The sequence below is a fragment of the Martes martes genome (assembly GCF_963455335.1).
Source record: "Martes martes genome assembly, chromosome: 1".
Taxonomy (NCBI): Eukaryota; Metazoa; Chordata; class Mammalia; order Carnivora; family Mustelidae; genus Martes; species Martes martes.
In genome coordinates, this window is record NC_137888.1 from 206,376,621 (window position 1) to 206,401,053 (window position 24,433).

Here is a 24,433-nt window from a genome sequence, read left to right on the forward strand (position 1 = left end):
TGCAACATAGTGAATACAATGGGAGAGGCAGTGTGGACAGGAAAGTCTGTAGGTCTTGCAGTTTCAGAGGTAGCAGAGAGGCCACTTCCCTTTTCATCATGTCTGGCAGTGTCTCTCCTCAGTCTCCCTCCTGCTTATTCCCCTTGCATCACTGACTTTTCTTCTTTGACTTGAACATAGGAAACAAGTACTTTCCTCAAGGCCTTTGAACTGGCCATTCCCTCTACTGGGCACACATTTCCCCCATAATCACTGATCTGCCTCCATCTCTTACATGAAATTTGTGTTCCAATGTCATCTTGTTTGCAGAATTGGCTTCAATACCCATGAATATAGCGTGCCCTATTCACTGTCTGCTTTATCTCTGTTTTTGTTTTCTTCACACCACCTGCCATTATCAGAAATATAATTAATTTTCTTATTTGCTAATTTATTCTTTCTCCATCATTGAGTGATAGGAACTTTTTTTTTTCTAGCACACTATACTCCTTGACTATAGAATGTGTAAAACATTGCCAACACTCAATTTATATTTTTGAAATTTGGGAGCATTTTTAAAATTAAAACTGTGGAATACACAGCCCTTTGGTGTAAAAGGGATTGGAAGAAAAATACTTCACTCTGCTGATACAAGGGATTCACTGAAAGGGACCATATCCACGTACAATGTATTGAAATGAATTTCTAGACTACAAAATATAAAGAGTAGCATTTGAAATCTGCAACAAATACATGTTTATATGAGAATTCATCATTCTATTTGCTTCCTTCCTTGAACTCACCTCCACCACATGGGACCATGCAATGATACACAAATTTCAGAGTTTATTCTTCTCAGATTATCAGAGGACCCAGAACAGCAGTCCCTCATATTTGGGCTTTTCCTCTTCATGTACCTGATCACTGTGTTTGGAAACCTGCTCAACATTCTGGCCATCAGTTCAGACTCCCATCTTCACAGCCCCATGTACTTCTCCCTCTCCAACCTGTCCTTAATAGATATCTGCTTCACTTCCACCACCATCCCCAAGATGCTGGTGAATACACAGACACAGAAAAAAGTTATAACCTACATCGGCTGCATCACAAGATTTATTTCCTCATACTCTATACTGTTTCAGACTTAATTGTGCTGAGTGTGATGGCCTATGGTTGGTTTCTGGCTATTTGTCGCTCCCTGCACTACACAGTAATCATGAATCCCCAGCTCTATGGACTGCTGGTTCTGGTATCCCGGATCACCTGTACCCTGAATTCCTTGTTACCAAGTTTAATGATGTTGCAATTGTCCTTCTGTACACACTTCCAAATCCCCCACTTTTGGTAAACTCAATCAGATGATTCAAATTTCCTGTTCTGATACCATTCTGAATAATGTGGTGATATATTTTGCAGTTGTCCTGCTGGGTTGTGGGCCTTTTGCTGGGATCCTGCACTTTTTTTTTTTTTTTAATGGTATGGCTCTTTCTCTTTTGTTTGTTTGTCTGCTTTGTTGATTTTTTAAATTTCTTTTCAGTGTACCAGAATTCATTGTTTATGCACCACACCCAGTGCTCGATGCAATACGTGCTCTCCATAATACCCTCCACCAGGCTCTCCCAACCTCCCACCCCCACCCCTTCAAAACCCTCAGATTGTTTTTCAGAGTCCGTAATCTCTATACTTCGTCACCCCCTCCAATTTCCCCCAACTCCCTTCTCTCCATCTCCCCATGTTCTCCGTGTTATTTCTTCTGCTCCACAAATAAATTAAACCATATGATAATTGACTCTCTGTGCTTCACTTATTTCACTCAGCAGTCTTCCTGTCCCATTCATGTTGATACAAAAGTTGGGTATTCATCCTTTCTGAAGGAAGCACAGTACATCATAGTGTATACGGACAATATCATCTTTATCCATTTGTCCATTGTAGGGCATCTTGGTTCTTTCCACAGTTTGGTGACTGTGGCCATTGCTACTATGAATGTTGGGGTACAGATGACCTTTCTTTCCACCACATCTGTATCTTTGGGGTAAATATCCAGTAGTGCAATTGCAGGGTCACGGGGAAGCTCTATTTTTAATTTCTTAAGGAATCTCCACACTGTTTTCCAAAGTGGCTGCACCAACTTGCATTCCTGCCAACAGTGTAAGAGGGTTCCCCTTTCTCCACATCCTCTCCAACACACGCTGTTTACTGCCTTGATAGTTTTGGCCATTCTAACTGGTGTAAAGTGGTATCTCAATGTGTTTTTTTTGGTTTTTTGCTTTGTTTTGTTTTTGCTTGTTTGTTTTCAGCGTAACAGTATTCATTGTTTTTGCACCACACCCAGTGCTCCATGCAATACGTACCCTCCCTAATACCACCCCACCTGGTTCCCCCAACCTCCCACAATGTGGTTTTGTCTTGAATCTCCCTGATGGCTAGTGATGATGAACATTTTTTCATGTGTCTGTTAGCCATTTGTATATCTTCTTTGGAGAAGTGTCTGTTCATGTTTTCTGCCCATTTTTTTTTTTTGACATGATTATCTGTTTTGTGAGCGTTGAGTTTGAGGAGTTCTTTATAGATCCTGGATATCAGACTTTTCTCTGTACTGTCATTTGTGAATACCTTCTCCCATTCAGTGGGTTGCCTCTTTGATTTGGTGACTGGTTCCTTTGCTATGTAAAAGGATTTGATTTTGATGAAGTCCGAAAAATTCATTTTTGCTTTTGTTTCCTTTGCCTTTGGAGACATATCTTGAAATAAGTTTCTGTGGCTGATATTGAAGAGGTTACTGCCTATGATCTCCTCTAGGATTCTGATGGATTCCTGTCTCACATTGACATCTTTTACCCATTTTGAGTTTATCTTTGTGTATGGTGTAAGAGAACAGTTGAGTTTCATTCTTCTACATATAGCTGTCCAGTTTTCGCAGCACCATTTATTGAAGAGATTGTCATTTTTCCACTGGATATTTTTTCCTGTTTTGTTGAAGGTTATTTGACCATAGAGTTGAGGGTCCATATCTGGGCTCTCTACTCTGTTCCACTGGTCTATGTGCCTGTTTTAATGCCAGTACCATGCTGTCTTGGTGATCACAGCTTTGTAGTAAAGCTTGAAATCAGGCAATAATATGTCCCCCGTTTTGTTTTTCTTCTTCAATATTTCCTTAGCAATTCAGGGTCTCCTCTGGTTTCACACAAATTTTAGGATTGTCTGCTCCAGCTCGTTGAAAAATGTCCACGGAATTTTGATGAAGGGCACTGAAAGTATAGATTGCTTTATGCAGTATAGACATTTTAACAATGCTAATTTTTCTGACCCATACACATGGAATGTTCTTCCATATTTTTGTGTCTTCTTCAATTTCTTTCATGTGTGTTCTGTAGTTCCTGGAGTACAGATCCTTTACCTCTTTGGTTAGGTTTATTTACAGGTATCTCATGGTTCTTGGTGCTATAGTAAATGGAATTGATTCTCTAACTTCCCTTTCTGTATTTTCATTGGTAGTGTATAAGAAAGCCACTGATTTCTGTACATTGACTTTGTATTGTGCCACATTACTGAAATGCTGTATGAGTTCTAGTAGTTTGGGGGTGGAGTCTTTTGGGTTTTCCATATAAAGAATCATGTCATCTGCGAAGAGAGAGAGTTTGACTTCTTCATTGCCAATTTGCATACATTTTATTTCTTTTTGTTGTCTGATTGCTGTTGCTAGGACTTCTAATAATATGTTGAATAAGAGTGGTGAGAGCCGGCATCCTTATCGTGTTCCTGATCTCAACAGGAAAATTGTCAGCTTTTTCCCATTGAGGATGATATTTGCCAGAGGTTTTTCATAAATAGATTTTATGAGGTTGAGGAATGTTCTCTCTATCCCTATACTTTGAAGCGTTTTAATCAGGAACGGATGTTGGATTTTGTCAAATGATTTTTCTGCATCAATTGAGAGGATCATGTGGTTCTTCTCTCTTCTCTTACTGATTTGTTCTATCACATTGATTCATTTGCGAATGTTGAACCATCCTTGTAACCCAGGGATGAATCTCACCTGGTCATGGTGGATAATCTTTTTAATGTGCTGTTGGATCCTATTAGCTAGGATCTTGTTGAGAATCTTAGCATCCATATTCATCAGGGATATTGGTCTGAAATTCTCCTTTTTCGTGTGGTCTTTGCCTGGTTTATGGATCAGGGTAATGCTGGCTTCATAAAAAGAGTTTGGAAGTTTTCCTTCTGCTTCAATTTTTTGAAACAGCTTCAGGAGAAGAGGTGTTATTTCTTCTTTGAAAGTTTGGTAGCATTCCCCAGGGTATCTTTCAGGTTCTGGGTTCTGGTTTTTTGGGAGGTTTTTGATCTCTGCTTCAATCTTGTTACTAGATATTGGCCTATTCAGTTTGTCAGTTTCTTACTGGTTCAATTTTTGAAGTTTATATTTTTCCAGGAATACATCCGTTTCATCTATGTTGCTTAGCTTATTGACATCTAACTGTTGATAATAACTTCTGATGATTTTTTCTATTTCCTTAGTGTTAGTTGTGATCTCTCCCTTTTCATTCATAATTTTATTAATTTGGGCCTTCTCTCTTTTCTTTTGGATTAGTGTGGCCAATGGTTTATCGATCTTTTTGATTCTTTCAAAAAACCAGCTTCTAGCTTCATTGATCCATTCTACTGTATCTCTAGTTTCTATCTCATTGATCTCTGCTCTAATCTTGATTATTTCCCTTCTTGTGTGTGGAGTTGGCTTAATTTGTTGTTGATTCTCCAGTTCTTTAAGGTGTTGAGATGGCTGATGTTTTCTGGATTTTTTAATTTTTTTTTGAGGGAGGCTTGGATGGCTATGTATTTCCCCCTTAGGACTGCCTTTGCTGTATCACATAGGACTTCAGTCTGGATGTATCCTTAGGTTCAAAACGGGTCTCTTTTAGACAACATATGGATGGGCCCTGTTGTTTTATCCAATCTGCAACCTCTGTCATTTTATGGGCACATTTAGGCCATTCACGTTGAGAGTGATTATTGAGAGATACGTTTTTATTGACATCGTGTTACCTGTGAAGTCTTTGTTTCTATAAATTGTCTCCATATATTTCTGTTCAGTGATATTCTTGAATCTTTTACTCTTTTATAGAACCCCCCCTTAATATTTCTTGCAGTGATGACTTGGTAGTCACATACTCTTTTAAATTTTGCCAGTCTTGGAAGCTCTTTATCTCTTCATCCATTTTGAATGTCAGTCTTCCTGGATAAAGTATTCTTGGCTGCATGCTCTTCTCATTGAGTGCCCTGAATACATCTTGCCAGCCCTTTCTGGCTTGGCAGGTTTCTGTGGACAGGTCTGACATTATTCTGATTGGCTTTCCTCTGCACATAATGAACTTCTTCCTCCTAGCTGCTTTCAAGAGCTCCTGTCTAAAATTATGATTCTGATTTTCACCATCAGAACATCTTGAAGTCTTCCAAATTCTATGATCTTGAAGGGAAATCTTTCTGCTCTAGTACATGAATGCTTTTTCCACTCTCCAGATTAGGAAATTTTTCATGGAGAATTTGTTCAACTATATCTTCTAGTCTTCTTTCTTTCTCTTCCCCCTCAGGTATTCCAATAATTCTGATGTTGGAATGTTTCATGGCATCATTTATTTCCCTAATTCTCTTTTCGTGGCTTTTAAGCTGTTTGTTCTAGGCTTCCTCCTGATCCTTTTTCTCTATCTGTTTGTCCTCCAGATCACTAATTCTATGTTCTGCCTCAGTTACCTTAGTTTTTAGAGAATTTGGTTTAGATTGGAATTCATTGAGAGCATTGTTACCATCATCCCTGGTGGCTTTCACTTCTGCCCTAATCAATTTCATTTTGTCATCAAAGGCTTTCTCCAACCTGGATAATTGTTAGCCTGAATACCCTTGCTGACATACTGTTTATGTTCATACCCAATAGCTTTTATGGAGAAGTCCCGGTGTTTAAATTTTTCTTCTGTTGGGCATTCATCCTCCTAGTCATTTTGGTGAGAGATGGCTGAATGGATGTGTAGCTGAATGTATCGACTGTGGTGCAGGCAAGGTGTACCCTGGAATGCTTCTGAGCAATCAAGTGTCCCCATCGAAAAGAAAGAAAAAAGAAAAAAGAGAGAGAGAAAGGGAAAAAAAAGAAAGATAAAATAAAAGAGAAGGTCCAGCCCAAATGGACCCCAAGGTAAGATTTATGAAGTACACAAACAAAAACAGACAAATAAAAAGACCGACAAATGTAGATGACAAGAGAGTCAATTATCATATGGTTTCACTTATTTGTGGAGCATAACAAATAACATGGAGGACATGCGGAGATGGAGAGGAGAAGGGAGTTGAGGGAAATAGGAAGGGGCGGTGAACCATGAGAGACTATGGACTCTGAAAAACAACCTGAGGGTTTTGAAGGGGCGGGGAATGGGAGATTGGAATTAGGTGGTGGGTATTAGGGAGGGCATGGATTGCATGGAGCACTGGGTGTGGTGAAAAAACAATGAATACTGTTACGCTAGAAAAGAAAAAGTGGATGACAAGAAAAAAAATAAATAAAAGAACCCTGTCAAGGGATGCCTGGGTGGCTCAGTTGGTTAAGCGGCTGCCTTCGGCTCAGGTCATGATCCCAGCATCCTGGGATCGAGTCCCGCATCGGACTCCTTGCTCAGCAGGGAGCCTGCTTCTCCCTCTGCTTCTGCCTGCCACTCTGTCTGCCTGTGCTCACTCTCTCTGACAAATAAATAAATAAATAAAATCTTTAAAAAAATAAAAAAATAAAAAAAGAACCCTGTCAAAATGAACCCCAAGTCTAAGATTAATATACTACCAGAACAAAAACAAATACACAGAAACACTGTCAGAAGAAAAAGATGGGAGGGTGATTATAAATTCTCAGTGTGGATGAGGAAGGTTATTTTGATTCTTCCTGGGTGTATCTTGATATCTTTGTTAAAGGACTCAACTTTCCTAAGATAAAAGGGGATTAAAACTGGTTTACATATAGGGGTAGCATTGACTGGGGGAAGGGGATTATCTTGAATCTTATCTCTATATGAATATGAAAAAAATAAAATAAGAAATTATAAAATAGAAAAGCAAAAGAAAAACACAGGTATATGTATCAAAAAAGTTCAGGTTAAAAGGTTATAATGGAATTTGATGTACTGAACATCTCAACCGGTTTTTCAGGCTTTTGTTCTCTGGAGGTTTTTTTGTTTGTTTGTCTATTTGCCCTGTAGTGGCTTTTGGTGGTTCTTGGACGTTTAGAGGAAAGCAAACTGCACCCAGACCTCCATCTCAGAGAGAAGCCTCAGTCTGTTCCACTCAGGATGCTCCTGAGCACATAAATTCTCCCTCTGCTGCTGGCAGAGCACGTCCCCATTCAAGGTCTCTGGGGTCACAAGAACTCTCATTTGTACCCAAAACTGTGGAAAGAACCAAGATGCCCTTCAATGGACGAATGGATAAGGAAGATGTGGTCCATATACACTATGGAGTATTATGCCTCCATCAGAAAGGATGAATACCCAACTTTTGTAGCAACATGGACGGGACTGGAAGAGATTATGCTGAGTGAAATAAGTCAAGCAGAGAGAGTCAAGTATCATATGGTTTCACTTATTTGTGGAGCATAACAAATAACGTGGAGGACAAGGGGAGATGGAGAGGAGAAGGGAGTTGAGGGAAATTGGAAGGGGAGGTGAACCATGAGAATGACTATGGACTCTGAAAAACAACCTGAGGGGTTTGAGGGGGCGGGGGGTTGGAAGTGGGAGGAACCAGGTGGTGGGTATAAGGGAGCACACAGATTGCATGGAGCACTGGATGTGGTGAAAAAACAACGAATACTGTTACGCTGAAAAGAAATAAAAAATTAAAAAAAAAAACAAACAAACAAGGAGAAATACTAGCCTCAGCTGTCTGGGCAGGTCCAGACTGCCAGAGACGTCCCAAGCAGAGATAGCACACTGAGATTTTCACACCGGCCTAAGCTGAGAGCTCAGACTCTCCGGGTCCTGGAGAGCACCGGCTAGTGCTTTACTGCTCAATTCCACCATTTTCCCCTTAAGATCATTTGCTCTTTTCGAGTGCTTTCAACTAGACTCCAAGGTAATGCTGGTCCCCAATCACAGGGCACTCTCATATTGGGTATTACTTTCCAATGGGTCGCTTCTGGCAGCTCCCTCCCCCTTTTGTTTATCTTCCAATATCAGTCCGATGTTCCCACTCCACTTCACCTGTCCACTGGTGTCTTCTGCCCCCATAGAGATCCAGAAGTGTATAATTCTAAGCTCAGGCTGATTTCATGGATGATCAGAGTTTTTTGGTAGGTGATCAGCTTACTTTAGGGGACAGGTGAAACAGCACCTCCTACATCTCCTCCATCTTGTCTTCTCCCCCTGGGATCCTTTACTCTTATTCTAAGATTGTTTCCACCATACATGGAATATCGTCAGCCCTGGGCAGGTATAAAGCATTTCCACCTGTGCATCTCACCTCTCAGTTTTCTCCTTATTTTATTGTACAATCCTAGGTGTGTACCTTAGCTCTGCTGCTCCCCAGAGCTCCCACACAAGTGCATTCGCCTCAGTGATGTACATGGTGGTCACACCCATGCTGAACCCCTTCATCTACAGCCTGAGGAGCAAAGACATGAAAAGGGCTCTGAATGCATTTTTGTGAAGGAGACACTACACGGAAAATTGTCATAGGACTGAACACTTATATACAATTGCTTAATCTCAGTTTCCTGATCAAAATTTTATTGGATAAATATTTTATTAATTTCCTACTACTCTGTAAAATGAACATGTTTTAACACACATTTATGTTCTTAGCATTCAGGGGATCAGAAGCCTGAAATGGCTTTGAGCTAAAAACATTTGCAAGAATTGGTTCATTCTGGAAGCTATAGGGAAGAATTTATTTACTTTTCCAAGCTCATAGAATAATGTAAAAAATCTAAATATATTTCTGATAATTAAGAAATACTTCACATTGAGGGACCCGATGACAACTCTTAACTTAAAAGTATGATTCCAAATTGTTCAGCAAATATGTCATGAAGCTATGGTATGTATTCCTCAAGATATATATATATATATATATATATATATATATATATATATATATACATATATATATATATATATGTAAAACTTAGTTTTTTTGAAAAGAAATGATGGCAGGACTGTGTGTCCACCATATGTCAACATTTTGGAGATCTAGGGGATCTAATCCAGAGATATTGCTTAGTCCTAGATTTGGGGGAAAAATTGAATTCAGGGCTGGGATAAAGTGCCAGGATGTCTGAACTCTGGGAGCAACAGAGTTCTGAGGAAGGAGTAATTAACTCTGGATTTATTTGGTTATAGCCTGGTCTGTTGAGAACACACAGTCTCCAGTAAAATTTCCTTTGTGTCCACACCAGTGCCCCAGAGGGAAATCATGTGCTTAGAGGTTGGAGGAGCCAGAGGGAAACGTGCCTCATGAACAGACAGAGGAAGGTCTAAATATCTCCTGTGTAGCAGTCCCTCTGCCTTGGGCTCGATGCGACCTGATTGTTGTTTCTGGAATCCCAAGCTTCCTGGGAGACTAACTCCAGCCTCTTTACTGTTGTCTTACATGAGGACAGTTTAGTCACCATCACCCCCACCCGGGAGAAATTCAGACTGCCACATAGACACCTGTCCCTCAGAGTTGTCATTCAGGTGAGTCCCAGAGCCTAGCAGGTTCTGCAGGCAAGGGTCAGACACAATCCATGCCTGGTGCAGTGACCTGAGGTCACCTAACAGTCACCAACCTGGCCCAAAACCTATTGATCTCTATGCTCATTTGCTTGCCTGATAAGCTGATTAATATTCAGTGATTATGTTAAAGAAAGAAGTGAACATGGAGTTCAGCAGCACAAGGGTAATTGTTGACAATGAAGTCAGGGGGCGGGAACATAAAATACTCCTAGTAAAAATAGAACACAACCAGTGAGTTTTGCAATTAAAGGGAGTAGAAATATTAGAAATATTAGGGATGGAAGGATGTCCAGTGAAGTCAGAGCATTTCTTTTTTGCCTTTAAATGTGGCATATTGGACTCTGTTTCCATACTGATGAGAAATATCTAGACCAATATATTGCTTGCAGATGTGACCTCGCAATAGTAATTCGTGAGACATACTTTTTTTCACAGTGTCTCCTGTCACTCTGGGTATTAACGTGAAAACAATGATCTGACAATGAAAACAATGTGGAAGAGCTTTGCTTTGCAATGATTTCATTACACAGGGAGCTGAACATATTTGTGGATTAGTTATTCATTGGTTTTCTCTACTGTACGTTGTCTTTGCCAGGTCTTTGCATTTGTACAGTGTGTCGAGGTGGTTTTTTTTTAATTCCTTTTTTTAAATTGCATTCTTTCAAACAAGGAATTAAGCAGGTTTTTGTTTTATTTTACCAACTTTGCTGTTTGCAATGAGTTCTATTGTGTATGTATATGTAGGGAATTAATAGTGTGGGCTCAAATCCATCACTTGGTTATATGGTGTTCTCTATATTGCTTTTTTGATTTATTATTCATCCTGAAAATTTGAGCTGTAACAAATATTTTTCACTTGCCAATCCTTGTTATAAACAAGAAAGAAAATAAATGTTTTTTTGTACACTGAATGCTAATAAATCACCTCTACACATATTTCTCATTTGTTTTTGCACATCTGTCATTCCCCATGGGTCCTTTTATCTCTTTGTGATGAGATCCATTTCTAAAAGCTGCATCATATTTGTCTATCATCGCTTCTTTACATTTGACTGGAGATTGCCTTTAGCTTCCATAACCATATCTTAATACATGTATCTTTATGTAAGAAAAAAATAGATCACTTAGTGCTTACTCCCCAGTTGTAAACATCATTCTCTCATATTATTTTATTCCAAGTCTTTGGACATTAAATCTGGAATCAGTGACTCATCTTGATAGCACACAATTATTATTTTATGTCTTTATATACATTATTTTTAGATTCTCATATAACTTTTTTCACAAGTTGTTTTGAAACACTACACTTGACCTAATTTCATTCCTCCTGACAATATTTATTCCTTAAGTTCTTAGTGTTTTTAAAACTTCTATTCCTAGATGATGCACACTTATACATTTCATACACAATACAAATGGATTAATAGTATCCTGTGCTCATCATAAATGCTCTTCAGTTTTAGCGAAGTCTTTCTTATTTTTTTTCTTCCTGTTTCCATTCTTTCTTCTTTCTCAGTAATACATCATGGACTTGCCTCCAGTCAACTAGGGTAATTCTGATTCTTTATTTCAGGGTCTGCATAATATCTCAATATGTGGCTGTTCTACTCACACTTTGAAAGTGTTTTCTTTCTCAATACATTGTTATTATAACAATTCTACAAAATATTTAGAGGTTGTTACGTTAAACATCTGTTTCTCCATTAGAGGAAATATTATTTCCCAGGGGGGGCACTGAGGAATTCAGAGTGAGACCAGGGAAAGTCTAAATACCCTACAAAGGCCAAGAAACAGGCCAGCACACAGAAAAGAGTGGACAAGAATGTCAAAAGTGTCAAGACTGAGAATTTCTGAGCTGAACGATATGTATATTTTTAAATTTAAAACTGTCTTTAGGTTGTTTTCCCAACATTGTAACAGTTCACATTTCTGCCAACAGAATTAGAGAAATTTCTTTTGCTACCTGTTTAAAAATTCCAACCAAATCAGTGCAAGAGATCTTCATATTGTCTCACAAGCTGATGAGTGTGCCAGAGATTTCTTGTTGTTTTCTAAACCATTACTAAACTGAGCAAACATTTATATACTTGAACCCCATGTTCATTATTAGATTCCTCTGATTATTATATGTCTATAAACTCTATATCTATTCTGCATTTAGCATCATTTCAAATACAGTTGAGAGACTATTTATTGATTTTGGTGGATATATGATCCATAAAAAGTTTTAAATTTTATATAGGTAAATATGTCTGTCCATGGCAAGCTTGCTAACTGGAATGTCAGGTAGCATTTTACATTGTTTAAGGGAATGATCAGTAATCGGGGCAGCCTGGGTTGCAGCCACTCCAGATTCACCCTCAGACTGGGATTGGGGAGTCATGGTAAGAACACAGCCTAGGGAGCAATGAATTGGGGTGTGTGTAAGTGTGTGTGTGTGTGCGTGTGTGTGTGTGTGTGTGTGTGTGTGTGTGTGTTGTGTGTGTGTGTGTCCTGTGGAGAGAGAAGAGTCCAAGAGCTCAGACTCACAATCTAATATATTCCAAGGTGACTCTTGTAAAACAGAGGTCAGAATTCAGTCACCAGATGGTATTCAGGAGGAGCTCTATTTCAGTTTACAGAACATCTTTGCATGTAGATTATAAATACAAGAAGTATATACCATGGGTGAGTGACTCCTTTTTCTTGAAATTTAACCAGCTGCAAAGTGACCTACATCTTTAAACTTCCTGACACCATTTCTCATCACTCTCCCGCTTATTCCCCTTAAGACACTTACTTCCTTTTTTGGACTTAGTAGCTCAAAGCAGCATAATCTCCAGGGCCTCTGCAGAGACCATTCTCTCTGCCAACACACACTTCCCCAGACAAGCCTGCAGCTCCAGTCCTATCTTCCATGAGGCAGCTGTTCAAATGTCACCTTGTTTACCATTCTTGCATGAACACCAATTACAAAATGGCCTTCCTTTCATCTCTCTCCTTGATACCTACTCTTGTTCTTGTAATAACAATGACACCCTCAGATAACTTTTTATTATTGTTACTATTATTATTATTATTATCATTTTGTGTTACTCATCATACAGTATGCCATCTGTTTTTGTTTTTGTTTTTGTTTTTTTATGTTATGTTAGTCAACATACAATACATCAGGATTAATTTCTTACAAGTAATACCCAGTGCTCCATGCAATATGTGCCCTCATTTACACCTATCACCAGGCTAACCCATCCCCCAACCTCCTCACCTCTGAAACCCTTAAACTGTTTCTTGGAGTCGTCAGTCTCTCATGGTTTGTCTCCTCCTCCAATTACCCCCTTCATTTTTCCCTTCCTTCTCCTAATGTCTTCCATGTTATTCCTTATGTTCTACAAGTAAGTGAAACCATATAATAATTGACTTTCTCTGCTTGACTTATTTCCCTTAGCATAATTTCCTCTAGTCCCATTATGTTGATATAAATGCTAGGTATTCATCCTTTCTGATGGCTGCACAATATTCCATTGTGTATATGGACCACATCTTCTTTATCTATTTGTCTGTTGAAAGGTGTCTCAGCTCTTTCCCAGTTTGGCTATTGTGAACATTGCTGCTAAGAACATAGGGGTGCATATGGACCTTATTTTCACTACATCTGTTTCTTGATGAAGTCCCAAAAGAAAAGACAAGACAAGAACCATATGATCCTCTGTGTATAGCTGTGTATAAGCAGCTTTTGGGACTTCATTTTGTATAGCTTGTGGGACTTTATCAAGATAAAATCTTCTGCACCGCAAAGGAAACTATCAAGAAAACAAAGAGGCAACCTAAGGAGTAGGAGGAGATATTTGTAAATGACGCTACAGGTAAATGGCTGATATCCGAGATCTATAAAGAACTTCTCAAACTCAATACCCAAAACCAAAAATAGTCAAGGAAAAAAAATGGGCTGAAGACATGTATAGACATTCTCTAAAGAAGACATACAAATGGCTAACAGACACATGAAAAACTGTTCAACATCATTAGCCATCAGGGAAACTCAAATGAAAAGTACATTGAGATATCACCTTTTACAAGTTAGAATGGCCAAAATTAACAATACAGTAAATGACAATTGTTGGAGATGATATGGAGAAAGAGGAATGCTCTGCACTGTTCGTGGGTGCAATTTGGTACAGAATCTGATATATTATTAATATTTTTATTTGTCTCTGTTCGTTCTCCATCATTGGATTATTGTGGCTTTTGGTCGTCATAATCCTCTTCTCATGGCTTGCCATTGCCTGGACCATGTTTTAGTTTTTGTTATTTGTTTTTGTTTGTTTGTTTGTTTATTATTTCTTTTCAGCATAAGAGAATACATTGTTTTTGCACCACACACAATACTTGATGCAATATGTGCCCTCCTTAATACCCACTACCTGGTTCCCCCAACCTCCCAACCACTGCCCCTTCAAAACTCTCAGGTTGTTTTTCAGAGTCCATAGTCTCTCACGGTTCACCTCCCCTTCCAATTTCTCTCAACTCCCTCCTCCTCTCCATCTCCCTATGTCCTCCATGGTATTTGTTATGCTCCACAATTAAGTGAAACCATATGATACTTGACTCTCTCTGCTTGACTTATTTCACTCAGCATAATCTCTTCCAGTCCCGTCCATGTTGCTACAAAAGTTGGGTATTCATCCTTTCTGATGGAGGAATAATATTCCATAGTGTATATGGACCACATCTTCCATATCCATTCGTCCATTGAAGGCCATCTTTGTTCTTTCCACAGTTTGGCGACCGTGGACTTTGCTGCTATAAACATTGGGGTACAGATGGCCCTTCATTTCACTACATCTGAATCTTTGGGGTAAATACCTAGTAGTGCAATTGCAGGGTCATAGGGAAGATCTACTGTTAATTTCTTGAGGAATCTCCACACTGTTCTCCAAAGTGGCTGCACCAACTTGCATTCCCACCAACAGTGTAAGAGGGTTCCCCTTTCTCCACATCCTCTCCAACACACATTGTTTCCTGTCTTGCTAATTTTGGCCATTCTAACTGGTGTAAGGTGGTATCTCAATGTGGTTTTAATTTGAAGTTCCCTGATGGCTAGTGCTGATGTACATTTTTTATGTGTCTGATAGCCATTTGTATGTCTTCATTGGAGAAGTGTCTGTTCATGTCTTCTGCCCATTTTTTAATATGATTATCTGTTCTGTGTGTGTTGAGTTTGAGGAGTTTTTTATAGATCCTGGATATCAACCCTTTGTCTGCACTGTCATTTGCAAATGTCTTCTCCCATTCCGTGAGTTGCCTCTTTGTTTTGTTGATGGCTTCCTTTGCTGTGCAGAAGCTTTTGATCTTGATGAAGTCCCAAAAGTTCATTTTTGCTTTTGTTTCCTTTGCCTTTGGAGACATATCTTGAAAGAAGTTCCTGTGGCTGATATCAAAGAGGTTACTGCCTATGTTTTCCTCTAGGATTCTGATGGATTCCTGTCTCACCTTGAGGTCTATTATCCATTTCAAGTTTATCTTTGTGTACGGTGTAAGAGAATGGCCAAGTTTCATTCTTCTACATATAACGGTCCATTTTTCCCAGCACCATTTATTGAAAAGACTGTCTTTTTTCCACTGGATATTTTTTCCCTGTTTTGTCGAAGATTATTTGATCATAGAGTTGAGGGTACATATCTGGGCTCTCTACTCTGTTCCACTGGTCTATGAGCCTGTTTTTATGCCAGTACCATGCTGTCTTGGTGACCACAGCTTTGTAGTAAAGCTTGAAATCCGTTAACATGATGCTGCCAGTTTTATTTTTGTTTTTCAACATTTCCTTAGCAATTCGGAGTCTCTTCTGATTCCACACAAATTTTAGGATTATTTGCTCCAGCTCTTTGAAAAATACCGGTGGAATTTTGATCAGAATGGCATTAAAAGTATAGATTGCTCTAGGCAGTATAGACATTTTAACAATGTTTATTCTTCTGATCCATGAGCATGGAATGGTCTTCCATCTTTTTGTGTCTTCTTCAATTTCTTTTAGGAGTGTTCTGTAGTTCCTCGAGTACAGATCCTTTACCTCTTTGGTTTGGTTTATTCCCAGGTATCTAATTGTTCTTGGTGCTATAGTAAATGGAATCCATTCTCTAATGTCCGTTTCTGTATTTTCATTGTTAGTGTATAAGAAAGCCACTGTTTTCTGTACATTGACTTTGTATCCTGCCACATTACTGAATGGCTGTATGAGTTCTAGTAGTTTGGGGGTGAAGTCTTTCGGGTTTTCCATATAAAGAATCATGTCATCTGTGAAGAGAGAGAGTTTGACTTCTTCGTTGCCAGTTTGGATACCTTTTATTTCTCTTTGTTGTCTGATTGCTGTTGCTAGGACTTCTAACACTATGTTGAACAACAGTGGTGGGAGTGGGCATCCTTGTCGTGTTCCTGATGTCAACAGGAAGGCTGCGAGCTTTTCCCCATTGAGGATGATATTTGCTCTGGGTCTTTCATAGATAGATTTGATGAAGTTCAGGAATGTTCCCTCTATCCCTATGCTTTGAAGTGTTTTAATCAGGAATGGATGCTGGATTTTGTCAAATGATTTTTCTGCATCAATTGAGAGGACCATGTGGTTCTTCTCTCTTCTCTTACTGATTTGTTCTATCACATTGATTGATTTGTGGTTCTTCTCTCTTCTCTTACTGATTTGTTCTATCACATTGATTGATTTGCGAATGTTGAACCATCCTTGTAACCCAGAGATGAATCCCACCTGGTCATGGTGGATAATATTTTAATGTGCTGTTGGATCCTATTTGTTAGGTTCTTGTTGAGAATCTTAGCATCCATATTCATCAGGGATATTGGTCTGAAATTCTCCTTTTTGGTGGGGTCTTTGTCTGGTTTGGGGATCAGGGTAATGCTGGCTTCATAAAAGGAGTCTGGAAGTTTTCCTTCTTTTTCAGTTTTTTGAAACAGCTTCAGGAGAATAGGTATTATTTCTTCTTTGAAAGTCTGGTAGAATTCCCCAGGGAATCCATCAGGTCCCGGGCTCTTGTTTTTTGGGAGGTTTTTGATCACTGCTTCAATCTCGTTACTAGATATCGGTCTATTCAGGTTGTCAATTTCTTCCTGGTTCAATTTTGGGAGTTTATAGTTTTCCAGGAATGCATCCATTTCATCTAAGTTGCTTAACTTATTGACATATAACTGTTGATAATAATTTCTGATGATTGCTATTTCTGATGATTTATATTCTACCAGAACAGAAACAAATACACAGAAACACTGACAGAAGAAAAAGATGGGAGGGTGGTTATAAATTCTCAGTGTGGATTAGGAAGTTTATTTTGATTCTTCCTGGATGTGTCTTGATATCTTTGTTTCCTAAGATAAAGGGGGATTAAAAATTGGTTTACCTATAGGGGTTGCATTGATTGGGGAAAAGGGATTACCTTGAAGTTTAACTGTATATGAATATTAAAAAATAAAAATAAAAAAGAATAAACTAAACTAAACTAAACTACAATTTTAAAAAAATTAAAAAATAGAAAAGCAAAAGAAAAACGTGGGTATATGTATCAAAAAGTTCAGGTTAAAAGGTTATTATGGAATTTGATGTACTGGACATCTCACTGTGATGGTAAATAGGTTAAAATTATCTATATAAAAAAATGAACCAGAATAATGGGAACGAATTAAAAATAAAAGTTGTATCTATGAAGTAGTGGTGGTTGTTCTCTTGTCGTCTTTTATTTTTCTTTTTTGTTTTCCTGATTGGCTTTCTGGGGGAGGGTCCTGCCACGTGGGTTTTCAGGCAGTGTTCCCTGAGTTAAGTCCTCCTGCCCCCCTCATGGGGGTGGGCTCTGAGGAAACCGGTTTTTCAGGCTTTTGTTCTCTGGAGGTTTTTATGTCTGTTTGTTCATTTTGTTTTGTTTTGTTTTGTTTCCTCTTGCCTTGACAGCCTTTGATGGTTTTTGGAAGTTTAAAGGAAAGAAAACTGCACCCAGACCTCCCTCTCAGAGAGAAGCCTCAGTCTATTCCCCTCTGGGTGCTGCAGAGCACATAAGTTCCCCCTCCGCTGCTGGCAGAGCATGTTCCGAGTCACGGTCCCTGGGGACACAGGAACTCCTGCTTGTACCCAATACCATGACAGCGGTGGCTGTTTGGGCAGCTCTCGACTGCCAGAGAGGTTCCACGCAGTGATGGCACATGGAGATTTTCCCGCTGGCCCAGGCTGGGAGTACCTGGTCTTTCCGAGTCCAAGAGCGCCGGGCTAGCACCTGCGCGCACCTCAGACTCTGATAGAACAGCAAGGCACTTGCATGGGGACTGCAAAAGTCTGGCCTTCTGCCAGCTGGTGAGGCTCCCAGACCCTCGTGGGAGCCAGATCCCACACGCTCTCAGGCACGCTGATGGCTCAGGGACCAAGACCTGGTTTCTCTGCCGCACTCCCTTTGGGTCAGCACCAGGGGTGGCTGTCCTGGGTCTGAGGAATTAAGCCCCTGTCCCTAGCCGCCCCAATTCCCACAATTCCCCCCCAGGATCCTTTGTTCTTTTTGAGTGCTTTCAACCAGACTCCAAGTTAATGCTGGTCCCCAGATGCAGGGCACTCTCGTACTGGGGTTTTACTTTCCAATGGGTCACCTCTGGTGGCTCCCTCCCCCTTTTGTTTATCTTCTGATATCAGTCTGACTTCCCACTCTGCTTTACCTGCCCACTGGCATCTTCTGCCCCTGTAGAGATCCAGACGTGTATAATTCTGATCTCAGGCTGATTTCATGGGTGATCGGAGTTCTTTGGTAGGTAATCAGCTCACTTTAGGGTACAGGTTGAAACGGTGCCTCCTCCTACTTCCCCGCCATCTTGTCTGCATTGCCTGGACCATGTATGACACTCAATACATATTCCTCAAATGTATGAAAGGTATTCTTAACAAAAACAGTAGAACAGATGACTTCTGAGGGGGAAGGTGAGAAATGAGACATAATGCCTACAGAGATAAAATGGTAGGGAATCTCTTCCAAGAGGGACAGTCTCTACAGAAGATACTGAAGTTAATTTCTTAACTCTAAAATATAAATTGTCACATTGCAACCATGTGAGGTATGCTAGTCATGAAAAATTAATGATGTCTTTTTCCTCTTTCCTGATGATAGTACAACCACATGCAATCAGTCAATAATACGAGGATATCAGAATTCATTCTTCTGGGATTTTCAAAGGGACCAGAGCTGCAGCCCCTCATATTTGGGCTCTTCCTCTCCATGTACCTGATCACTGTGTGTGGAAATCTGATCATCATTCTTGTTGCTGTCTCTGACTCCCATCTCTATACCCCCATGTACTTCTTCCTCTCCAACCTGTCCTTTGCAGACATCTGTTTCACCTCCACCACCATCCCCAAGATGTTGTGGAACATCCAGACTCAAACCCAAGTCATTACCTATGCAGACTGCATTACACAGATGTACTTTTTCATAATTTTTTCAGGGTTGGACATTTATCTTTTGGCTGTGATGGCCTATGACAGGTTCGTGGCCATTCGTCACCCCCTGCAGTACATGGTCATCATGAACCCCCGGCTCTGTGGACTGTTGGTTCTCATGTCCTGGATCACAAGTGTCTCACACTCCTTGTTACAGACCTCAATGGTGTTGCGGCTATCCTTCTGTACAGCGGTGGAAATCCCCCACTTTTTCTGTGAACTCAACCAGATGATCCAACTTGCGTGTTCTGACACCTTTTTTAATAATATGGTGATGTACTTTGCAGCTATGCTGCTGGCTGGTGGTCCCCTCTTGGGGATCCTATACTCTTATTCTAAGATAGTTTCCTCCATTCGTGGAATCTCCTCAGGTAAGGGAAAGTATAAAGCTTTTTCCACCTGTGCATCTCACCTCTCTGTTGTCTCATTATTTTTTTGTACCAGCCTAGGAGTGTACCTTAGCTCTGCAGTTACCCAGAACTCTCACACAAGTGCAGTAGCCTCAGTGATGTACACTGTGGTCACACCTATGCTGAACCCCTTCATCTACAGTCTGAGGAACAAAGACATAAAGATGGCTCTGAAAAGAATCATTGGTGTTCCAGAAATGTAAGGGCCAATGGTTCTGGAACTGAAGAAGTGCTCATGATTGTAGGGCTTGCAGTCTAAAAGCCAAGAACTACCACTTTTCAATCAGTCTGTGGAATTAGAATCTGCTCCTTCTATTTATTTTCTGAAATTTCCATTTGTTTGAATTCACCTTCTCCATATGTGTAAGTACTTCACTTTTTAAGTTTTTATTTATTTATTTATTTAATTTTATTTATTTTTTAAAATTTCTTTTCTGTGTTCCAGAATTCATTGTTTATGCACCACACCCAGTGCTCCACGCAATATGTGCCCTCCTTAATGCCCATCACCTAGTGGTGGATATTAAGTACCTCACTTTATTAAGCTTTGCTCTGTCTGATAAACTTCAATAGTAGAATAATCATGAATTCTTTCCCCAAATAGCAGCACAAATGCCCAGAATGGTATTTTTATAATTTCTTTATATTCTGCTTGCTTTTGTAATTGTGTCTCTTTGCTAGGACTCTATAACGAGCCATTCTGAAAACATATGTCTTCATATAGCACCTTTATTATGAGATTGTCTGGTGGGGAGTTGTTCTGACCTATTCTGAACTACTTATCACTCTCTACATTTTATTTCTGAAGGTCATCCATGATGTTGTGTGGAGCTGCAGTTCATTTCTTCAACTAATATATAACATTTGTTTAATTTATATATTTAGGTTAATCTTAGAGTTTATGGAAGAAGTAATTTACCAGATTTAAATTTCCATAATTGAATTTTGCTATTTCTATATCCATATGTGACACTTTGCCTTCTTCCTGGTTATAAGACATTTCTCTCACCCCTGTCATATATGACTCAGCTATAATTGCTTTTGATCCAATATGAGTCATATACCATTACAATTTTAAATTCTCATGAATTTATTGAAGTATAGTTACATACAGTAAGCTGCCTATATATTAAATGTACATTTTGCTAAATTAAAGGTGTAATATTGAATTAAGCATACATACTGTATGGGCCCATTTTTTTAGAACTTGAGAAGAACAGGAAGTTTTATCTGGATTTTTATGTTTCTGTTAAAAATGTAATTCACCTGGGGGCACCTGGGTGGCTCAGTTGGTTAAGCCTCTGCCTTTGGCTGAGGTCATGATCTCAGGGTTCTGGGATCAAGCCCCACATGGGGCTCTCTGCTCAGTGGGGAGTCTGCTCCCCCCACACCTGCCTATTTGTGATCTCTCTCTCTCTCTGTCAAATAAATAAATAAATAAAATATTAAAAATGTGTAATTCACCTGGACGTCCATTTCCTTATTTCTGAAGGTAACGTGGAACTTGAAATGAAAGCTGTGAGGAATAAATAAAATGTTGGATACACATTGTTGAGTCTAAAGAAGATATGTGAGAATGAGGAGTGTGTGTATATACATGGGTGTGTGCACTCATGCACTTCTTTCTTTCAAATAAACATTTTCACACACCCGTGTGCACACATTCACACACTGGTTTATAATACCAATTAGTAGGTTGAAAGAAAACGTTAGAGAAATTTGCAGAATATTGAAATGAAAAGGTATATTTGCATGAACATGAAATAGAAAGTTTGCAGAAATTTTGACACAAATATTTAAAGTGGAATGGATGATTAATGTAAAAACAAAACAATAACAAAAACTTTAGGATGGGACATCTAGCTGGCCAGTCATTGGGCATCTGACTCTAGGTTTTGCATCAGGTATTGATCTCCTGGTTGTAAGACTGAACCCGACATCAGTCTCCATGCTCAGTGTGGAGTCCGCTTAAGTTTCTCTCTCCCTCTCTCTGCCACTCCCCTCCCCACTCTCTCTCTCTGAAATAAATAAATAAATCTTAAAATAATTAGGGTGACTTAATATTAATAATGAATTACTTTTCTTATCTTTAAAATGCCTGAAAGAACCATATTTATATTTATGCAGTGGGAAATTTTCTGTACCATCTGATGGGGCCAAATATCTCCAAATTAACTCTAATTTCTCTGTTTAATGTGGGATTTCAACACAAAATTCCCAAGGGAATCTAACTGAATGATTTGAGAGGCTCAAACTCAGTTCCTGCAAACTAGATAACTGGATAAATATCTATATTAGATTCCTGTCACTCACTGCTGTCACAAATTACCTCACTAGTGTCTAAAAACAAATAATTCTTTGAAGGTTTTAGAGATCAGAAGCATGAAAGGGGTGCAATTGGGCTAAAATAAAGATGTCTATGGGCCAGAATCCTTCTGGAAGCTCTGGAGGAGAACATCCTCTTTCCTGCCTAGTGGCTCCCACATTCTTTGGCTCATGACCTTTCCTCCATCTGCAAAACCAGCACCTCAGTAGTCTCAAGCATCTGTCTGACACCATTCTTCTTTCTTGCTCATCCACATTTAAAGGACCATTGTGACTGTGCTAGTCCAATGTGGATAATCTGGGCTTATCTTTGTGGGATAATGACTAGTAGATTTATCCCATTTGCTATCCTGATTACCCTGCTAAGTAAGCTAACAACTTCGAAAGTTCTTCAGGATGACATCATTTGGAGGCCCTTCTTTTGCCTACTATAAATTTTTTTCATATACATTAATTGATACTCCTCAAGAACCAATCTTTCTTTCTTTCTTTTTTCTTTCTCTTTCTTTCTTTCTTTCTTTCTTTCTTCTTTCTTTCTTTCTTCTTCTTTCTTTCTTTCTTTCTTTCTTTCTTTCTTTCTTTCTTTCTTTCTTTCTTTCTTTCTTTTCTTCCTTCCTTCCTTTCTTGTTTTTCTCCTTCTTTCTTCTTTCTTTCTTTCTCTCTGAATTAATATAATTCTTTATCACTCTCTCTATGTAAATTTCTGTTTTACTTTTTTATTATGTTCAGTTAGCCAGCATACAGTACATCATCAGCTTTGATATAGTGTTCAACAATTTATTAGGTGCATATAATACCCTGTGTTCATCGCAACATGTACCCTCCTTAATACCCATCAAGAGCCCTTCCATTTAAAAAGTAGAGCATAGAATTTTTCACCACCTAAAGAGTTAATGAAAAACTATCCATTCAAAAATATGTGCAAGGAATATTCCTGGTGGAGAAGACCTAAAACTACCTACACGTGACTGACCACAGCTTTGTTCTCAAACTATGCTTCTCAAAGCAGGACCTGAAACAGCATCACCTGGGAGCTGATTAAGAATGCAGAGTCTCTAGGGTGACTTCGGTCTCAGTAAGTTAAGCATCTGACTCTTAGATTCAGCTCAGGTCATGATCTCAGAGTTGTGAGATTGAGCCAAATGTGGGGCTCCATGTTCATCATGGAGTTGGGTTGACAGTCTCTCTCTCCCTCTCCCTTTACCCCTCTCTCTGTTCATGCTCTATCTATGAATATATATTCATATATATATATATATATATACACACACACATGTATAAAATTCATAGTGTCTGGGCCTTTTGGAGACCTGGTGAGTCAGAATCCGCATTTTAACTACAAACTATGGTGATTTGTATGCACAAGGAAAGTATAGAAGTCTCGTCTAGAATCTTATTTCTCACCTTCTAACTGTTGACACTGGTGCTGTCAAAAACCAACTTTTGTTGGGTGCTGGCCTGTGGGTTACAGGTGTTTGGAAGCAACCCTTCAGCCAAATATCTACAGTTGAGAACTACTATGCCAGAATTTCAGAACTAAAGCATCCTGACGTAATTCTAATAAAGAAATCTAATCCATCCCTTCCTTGGTTTATACATTAGAGCAGAACATAAATCCCTCTGAGCCCCATTTCTACAATAAATAATGGAGTTTGTAAAAGTACTAATTCACAGAATGAGCTTTTGTCTAAAATAAATTTGATATGCCCTATAATGTGGTAAGCTAGGTTGTGGTGCATGAAATATAAATGTATCTTTTTCAATTAATAAACAGTTCCTTGTTATGAAGTGTTTATTAATTGAAAGAGATAATAATCCTTATAATAAGGAAGTGAATGCCAGTTATTAACTTGTCATCTAACTGTGATATTCTTCATTGTTCTGACTAAACTATCATGAAGCCAAGGAGTGCACTAACCAAGATTTTAGAGTAAAGGAACAAATGTCTCCCCTTTCTTGAAGAAGGAAATATTAATTATCTAGAGATATGAGTGGTTATGTCTCCACCATAAGCCAATGATTTGAAGACCCAAGGGAAAGAGTCAAATGAGTTCCTCAGTATTAGACTTTTGAGAAAACTTTAAGTCAGGGTTGTAATCATGTGCTGGGAAGTTTAGACCTCTGGAAACGGGAAAATTATTGGAGAAAAGTTAATAAAAACTGAATTCACCTGGCATTCAATATGGTCTCCTAGGAACATAGAATCATCCAGAAATATCTCCATTCTGTCCAGACCAGTGCTCCCAGAGGAAATCATGCATTTAAAGGTAGGAGCACCAAGAGAGAAGTGTGCCTAATGAGCATATGTAGGGAGCTATAAATCCCTCTTTTGCTACAGAATCTCAGCGTGGGCATTTTGGTTGGACAGAACATTGTTGTTTTTGGAGTCCTAAGTCTGGCTGGGAGACCAATACTTGATGCACTCCTGCATCTTGTCTGCAGACAGAGTTTGACCTCCGTCATCAACTATCCAGGGAAGGATTGTAACTTGCAAAGGGAAACTTGCTCTCTGAGTTCTCATG

The 24,433-nt window shown here is 39.2% G+C and overlaps 1 protein-coding gene across 1 annotated transcript; it reads left to right on the top strand.

Annotated features, from left to right (window-relative positions):
- Nucleotides 1-890: 890 nt before the first annotated feature.
- LOC308351850 (olfactory receptor-like protein OLF4) lies at nt 891-19,789 on the top strand (the record flags this gene model as incomplete). Its single annotated transcript, XM_080817803.1, has 2 exons — nt 891-999; nt 19,065-19,789. The coding sequence occupies 2 exons, from the start codon at nt 891-893 to the stop codon at nt 19,787-19,789; spliced, it is 834 nt and encodes a 277-aa protein (XP_080673929.1).
- Between the last annotated feature and the right edge of the window lie 4,644 nt (nt 19,790-24,433).